At 40.0% G+C, this 7241-nt stretch overlaps 1 protein-coding gene across 3 annotated transcripts in view; it reads left to right on the top strand.

Annotated features, from left to right (window-relative positions):
• The first annotated feature begins 5120 nt into the window (after positions 1 to 5120).
• LOC118208135 (mitogen-activated protein kinase 14A) overlaps positions 5121 to 7241 on the top strand; it is a 40674-nt gene continuing 38553 nt past the window's right edge. Inside the window, exon 1 of one of the 3 annotated variants that reach the window (XM_035382508.1) lies at positions 5121 to 5614. In XM_035382508.1, the coding sequence (XP_035238399.1) occupies positions 5496 to 5614 (119 nt within the window). In that variant the 5' untranslated portion in view covers positions 5121 to 5495. The remainder of the gene's footprint in view (positions 5615 to 7241) is intronic. The other 2 variants (XM_035382507.1, XM_035382505.1) reach the window with 2 other exon arrangements.

Here is a 7241-nt window from a genome sequence, read left to right as displayed (position 1 = left end):
GCGAGACGGAGGTCTGGGTGAGATTCCAGCCCAGGTTAATAGCTGCCTCATAATTATTCATAATTATTCATGCCCCAGCGGCGTGGAGTGACTTTAAACAGTGAGGTGTTCTCACTGAGTATACCTACAACAGGGTTCGTGGACATGTTCACCGGTGGTTCTCAATCCTGAAGTTCTTTCTTCTTACTTAGTATACTGCCAGCTTTAGGGGGCCACACACCAAGGGTGCGTAGGACCCATATTGTTTTGCTAGGATTATTAGGGGGCCACACACCAAGGGTGCATAGGACCCCTATTGTTTTGCTAGGATTATTAGGGGGTCATACACCAAGGGTGCGTAGGACCCAACTGTGAAGACGCAACTGTGGTATGCAGGCTACTAAATTGTTGCAAACTTTGTCTATATTTTTCCAGACATTTCAGAAAGATACAAATAGCACTCAATGCTCTGCGGTTCACCCTTGGTGCTTGGCCCCCCACATCGCTGCTTGCAGCTATATTTACTTTAATATAATGTTTGTGTACTTTTCATGATTGAAAACATGAATGTAACATTTTAAGAGTTTGATACTGGCAAAAGACGGCGCGGTTCAATACTTACGATGTAATAATTCTGTCTTTTGTATCTTTGCATAAAATACATTTTTACAGTTTGTACAGTTGCTTTGATTCATTTTTCACTAGAGAAATGCAAAATTATCACTGCTGTGTACTTATTTCCTTTCATTACTGTAAACAATAATGGATTGAGTTTCCTCATTTAATGTGTCATTTATTTTATTAACCCTTTGCCACGTTGTTCTGTATTTACAGTGAATAGACCTTGAATTATAAAAATATAGAATGTTTTTCTGTCATGAATTTACCAGCACGTGGTGTACGGAACTCTTCTGACAAAGACCTAGTCTAAACAGAGCCCTCTGGACATGTGGACAATGGACATGCAGACTGGTTGGCTGTTTTTGGCTAGGATATTATTGGCTAAAGTCACGGAGCAGTCACAGCAAAATTCTTTAAAATCGTGGAAAACTGAAAAAAGAGGTGGAAATCAGTGTTTTTTAATGAAGTTACTAAATGAACCAATAGATCTCATCAGATCCCAGCAGCGGGAAATAATTAAAATAACAAGCGTGACTGTATTAATAGCAAGAAGTGCTTAAAGTTTCCAAATAAAAAAAATCGGCAGGCAGTTGCTGTTGGTAAGAAATATTAATAAAATGTATTAATATGCTGGTGTATTTAATCACTTTGGTCCACCACAGAAAGAAAGGGCATCCTTTTATTGGCTTTAACAGAATAATAGTAGAAGCTGAGCATGCTGCAATTGCATTACTAAATCATTTTAAAAGGGTTACCGTGTGTCTGTTTTCCTTTAGCTCAAGAATTATTGGCACCCTTCATGAAAATTAACAACAAATACAATGAGCTGCATTTTGGGCTGGGTGAGCTTTATAATTTCAACAGTCAATTTTTATAAACAAAAAGTTTTATTGTGTAGTATACTTTTTTCAAAATTATTGGTACCCCTACAGTTAATGAATGGGGTGCAGCACAATATGGTTTTAAACACTCCACGCTATGATGGCATTATAAATACATTTCTGCTGGTGATTGGTGAGTTTGGTCGTTTTTTATGCATGGTAGGTTTTAACTAAATGCAGTGACAGCATAACCTTTTTTCCAAAGATGGTATTTCTCAATTTAATTGTGCCGCCGTGGTAACTGCTATGGTTCAGCGCTCTTCACGGTAAGAAGAAATTTTAGGACACTGCATTAAAGGCATCAGTCTGGCATCATAAAGGCACTGATTTATTCAACTCACATACTGCTAATAGAAATGTGTGCAAAAAAGGTACTAAAGTGCACAAAAGAAAAAAGACAAAATAAAGAGGGCAAAAAGAACAAACATTTCAGTCTCACTGAGATCTTCATCAGAGCTGAAAAGTACAATAGTCACAAGCACTTTACTTATTGGTGCAATCCCCTAGTGGCCATGACGCCGGCATCATGAGATTGTTCAACTCGGACTTTCAGTGCTCCTGCAACCAAACTATGAGTTGAAAACACAAACCCTCTTTTTTAAGTTCTTTATTATACAAAATTTGAATACAGAAGACATTCAAGTGACATCAATCAATCACAATAAAATAAACAAAATGCCAGGGGACAGTATATATATATATATATATATATATATATACAAAGCCAGAGGACATTATTCATTCATACAAATTAAGTTATTAAATAACAAATTGAGTTATTAAATTTGGATTTATGGATATTAAATTTTGCTAAAAGAATGATTGGGTTAATAATATAATATTCTTTGATTTTATTGCCATTACATTTATTGGGGCGGGGAGGTAAGAGCGGTTGTCTGGCAGTCGGAGAATTGACTGAGCTAAAAAGGGCGCTAATTCATAGTGGACATTCTGCCCCAGGGAAAGATATGATTTGTTATGTCATGCTAAAACCTGTATCAGAGTCTGTCCTGGAGGCAGTCCTCGACTTATTTAACAAGGTATGGTTGGAGGGTCAGTTGCCAAGAGATTGGAAGCATCCATCAATAACAGGAAACTATAGACCTATTGCGCTGATGTCAAATCTCTGTAAACTAATGGAGAAAATGATTATATTATTATGCCTATATTATTTCTTGGACACCCGAGGTCTAATTGCTTCATATCAGTGTAGTTTCCGTCCTGGCAGGTCCACAATGGATGCGCTGGTATGATTGGAAACTGACATAAAGAAGGCCCTGACAATGAAAGAGGTTCTTGTGGCAGTTTTCTTTGACATTGAAAAAGCGTATGATATGTTGTGGAGGGATGGGCTCCTAATAAAGCTCCAGAGAATGGGGGTTGGCGGTAGGATGTATAATTGGATATTAAACTTTCTATTTGGGCGCACAATCCAGGTCTGGGTGGGCTATAAACTATCGCAAAGTCTCAGTGTGGAGAACGGGACACCATAGGGAAGGGCTATTAGTCCAGTATTGTTTAATATTATGATTAATGGTATTTTTGCAGGAGTTGGTCATGATGTCAGCACAGCATTGTGTGCAGCAATAAAGGAAGTGGAACGATGGTCATTAGGCTGGGGGTTTAAACATGTCAGGTACAGGAAACGGTTGAGCCTGTATTACTTACTTGCCCCAGTTATGAGCAGGAGCGGGCCGCGCTTCGTAGGGAACTGCAGTCTGTGGGGTGCTCTGAATTCTCTGTTCCTAGCAAAGTGGAACTGCTAATAGGATATGGGCAGTTGTCGGATTCATTAAAATGAGTGGACTCAGGTGCAGGGTATAATGAACCATCTGCTTCAGCCTAGTCTGTATTCTCTTCACACTCCAGCACAGTAGGTGGCGGTATGCACCTAATCAGTTGGTTCGAAACCTGCCAGTAAAGCCACTGAAGAAAAAGAAGAAGAACAGTTTATTTCCTCACGTGTTTAATCGCCTCACAAGATTTTTTCGGGTTTTGGGGGTTCATTGTGACTCCAGATTAACATGGTCAGAACATATCAATAAGGTAATAGAGAAGTGTAAGAAAGTGATAAATGTTATGAGATGTCTAACAGGGTTGAAGTGGGGAACTGACAGAACGTCTCTAAGGACTATGTATGTGGGGCTGGTTCATTCTGTTTTTGATTATGGTTGTATTGCTTATGGCTCAGCAGCCAAAACACATTTGGCAAAGCTTGATGTTGTACAGGCACAAGCTCTCAGGATATGTTGTGGGGCTGTGAAGACCTCTCCCATATGTGCGCTGCAGGTTGAGACAGGAGAAATTCCATTAGAATTGAGAAGGAAACAACTCATGGCAAATTATTGGACTTATTTGAGGGGACATGACACTACCCACCCTACAAAGGGAGTTCTGCAACATTGTTGGGAACATGAAAGGGTCCAGAATTCTAGTTTTGGGTGGGTGGGAAATTCCTTAGCAGAGATGATGGGAGTATATAGAACAGAATTTAGTCCAACAGTATTGACCCCTGCAGTGGCTTCGTGGCTACTAGCAACACCAATGGTTGATTACTATCTTTTAGAACTTAAAACGAAGGAAGGAGGTGAAATTGATTTGGCTAATGCTTTTGTGAATTATGTTGAACATAAATATCCTGAACATAAAGTTTCTTACAGATATATACAAATGGGTCAGTGGATCCGGAAACAGGTAAAGCAGGGTCGGCCTTTTTAGTTCTTAAAGTAATACTGAAGTATGTAAACGTACACCAGATAATCTGGGAGTATACACAGTGGAAATGTATGCGCTGTTGATGGCATTACAATGGGTGGAAGAGATCAAACCAAATAAGGTAATATTATGTTCTGATTCAAGTTCAGTCCTCAGAAGTATAATATCTTTCAAGTGAAAGTGTTGAGAAGATTTATTGTTTAAAGTTCTCCAAGTGCACAATAGAGTAGTGCAGAAGGGTATTGAAATAAAATATATGTGGGTTCCAGCACATGTTGGGATCAAGGGAAATGAAGCTGTGGATATATTGGCCAAGGAGGCTTTAGCAAATGAGGAGAGACAGGTAGAAATTCAAATAAGTAAAGCAGAAGCAAAAGGTGTAATATGGAAGAAAGGGATACAGAAATGGCAGGAGTGGTGGGATTGAGACGTGATAGGTAGGCAGCTATACCAAATTCAGAATAAAGTTGATGCAAAAAGAAGAAGCATTATTGGAAACAGGAGAGAGGAGGTCATCATTACAAGGTTAAGACTGGGACATAGTATGTTAAATAAAACATTACATTTAGTTGGGAAGCACCCTACAGGTGTGTGTGATTACTGCCAGGTAGAGGAGACTGTGGAACATGCTATAATCAATTGTAGTAGGTACCAAAGGGAAAGGGGGAGTATGATGGAGGAGCTGAGAGAGGTGGGAATAGAGGATATGACTTTTAACAAGATACTTAAGGCAGTAGAGAACAGCACGGGAAGAAGGATAATTTTTAATTTCATAAAGAAAACTGGACAATGTGAAAGAAAGGATTTAAATAAATGTTCCGAGACACACAGCAGGTGGCGGTAATGCATCAATACTGGATTACAACCGCCTTAAAAAAACTAACAAGAAGAAGAAGAAGCCTCGCGAGATATGAGACTTAATTCTGGAGGCTGGGGCGCGTTTGGGTAGTCGCTGGAACGCGCCTAGGCAGTGACTGACTGGAGCAAAGTGGAACGACGCGAGGAAGATTGTGCATATTTTTATAGGTCTATGATAGAGACGGAACTGGCGAGGAGTTCTACTAGACTAGCAAGCTTAGTGCTGCCATTCACGCAGTGCACGAACATCAAAGTTTACTTCATCTTGCGTTTCGTCGAGTTCTTCAGCGAGATCATTTTGCATACCTGTGTGCTTAGATACCACATTTAACTAGTTAGCTTACTTTTCTTGCACAAAGGCACTTTCAATCGATCGAAGAAACGAAGTTGTTCTAACTTGTGTGTAGGCTGTAGTTGCCACGACCTGGGTGTTCTGCAGAAATGTCGCAGAAAGAGAGACCCACTTTTTACCGACAGGAGCTGAACAAGACGATATGGGAGGTCCCAGAACGATACCAGAGCCTGTCTCCAGTTGGGTCTGGTGCTTATGGATCGGTATGGTAAGTTGAATGAATTCTAACTTTCTAGCTAGCCATGCACTTAGTTGCTAGTTAACGAATACGAATGCGCTGGCTCCTTGGAGGCCTTAATGGGAGCTTGGTCAACAATGCGATATATATATATATATATATATATATATATATATATACGCACATACGAATATGTATTCGTATGTGCGCGTACAAAATATTGAGGTTGTTAGCTGTAGACTTCGTGTATTATTCTCGAGCTGTTTGTCGTATTAAGTCTTGCATTAAGTGTGGTGATCTTGCATATTTTTACTTAAGTTTGTATGCTTGTGTGCAATGCTTGGCAAACCTAACAACATGGGACCCATTCGCTTACTGAAGGTGTTGTATGCTAAACAACTAGCTTGCTTAGCATACATGCATCACATGTTGCATTTATATTTCGCAGGCTTTAGTGTGCTTGTGGTGCGATTGTCCCGTATTAGCTTTACGCAGACTGGCACTTTTTCTCGGTTCACTGCTTGTGTTGTTGAGCCTAGCCTGTCAGCTAGTTGGTCATATACGTCGATTTGGAGAAGGATATTATCTACAGCTCTAGCTAGTACGAGTTGAAAATATCGATGTCGAGTGTGTTGCATGGAGTGGCTTCTGAGTCGTTGGGTTGGGTATGTATAGGTAGCTAGTTAACGAGTTTATGTCTGTGATATATTTGGACCAATCGCTGTGAATATAAAACATTTCGGTCTCTGAGCTGAAATGCATGCCACGCATTAATCTGTACAGAGATTCGCGCGTGCAGTTACGTTCAGTTGGATAAGGTGTTGCCCACTGCTACGGTGATCTTCCATTATTGGCACATGGCCGCCGCTGTTTCGATTTGAGTCTGTTCACTGATTTCTACCTCGGTTCGTTTTGTTTGAAGTGCTTGTGCCAACGCTGTTACAATATCGATCAAGTTTGTAAAAACAGAACTACTGTCCTGGTGAAAATATTACCTTGTAAGCCACACAAGTGAGTATTATGTTAATGTTATCAGTACTGTACGCATTTCAGTCCATTTTCCTTGTGCAGTGTTAACCAAAACCAGCCGGTTTGACAGTCGAGTCTGGCCTTAATGTAGGCGCCGTAGATATCTAGGCGTATTACTACATTATGTCATCGCGGATTTTGTATGCTATGAGTCATATTTCCAAGATTACGTTTCCATAGACTACGACCAAATGTCATTCTTACGCACGCCCTTTGCGAAGACTGACCCATGTTAAAAACACACAACTGAGCTGTGAAGTCATTCGGATTTCGAAATGGCTAAAATGCACACTTGTTCTAGGCACGTCAGAAATCAAACTCTTAAATTATTTATATTTCCATTCACGATAGCTGTCCTGATTTGTGGAGTGAAAAGCGTTTGAGTATTTCTTCTGACCTTGATCAGTCTGGCTTCATATTAGATTATCCACCAAAATATGAAATTGGGTAAACTGGATATCAGCATTTTGACGCAACTAATGTTTATCTCCTGCTCAGCGAGTTAAGGCTAATCCTGTGCAATGTAAATGAGCCATTTGCAGCTCACAGGGTTGTGACTTTCCGTTTGTCTGTGTGCACGTTTTCTTATTTATTTGACTTTCACACTCAGCGACTTTAATGTGAATGC

This window comes from Anguilla anguilla, chromosome 11 (assembly GCF_013347855.1).
Source record: "Anguilla anguilla isolate fAngAng1 chromosome 11, fAngAng1.pri, whole genome shotgun sequence".
Classification (NCBI taxonomy): Eukaryota; Metazoa; Chordata; class Actinopteri; order Anguilliformes; family Anguillidae; genus Anguilla; species Anguilla anguilla.
The sequence above is the reverse complement of the archived record's forward strand: the minus strand, read 5'-3'. Positions and strand labels throughout refer to the sequence as shown.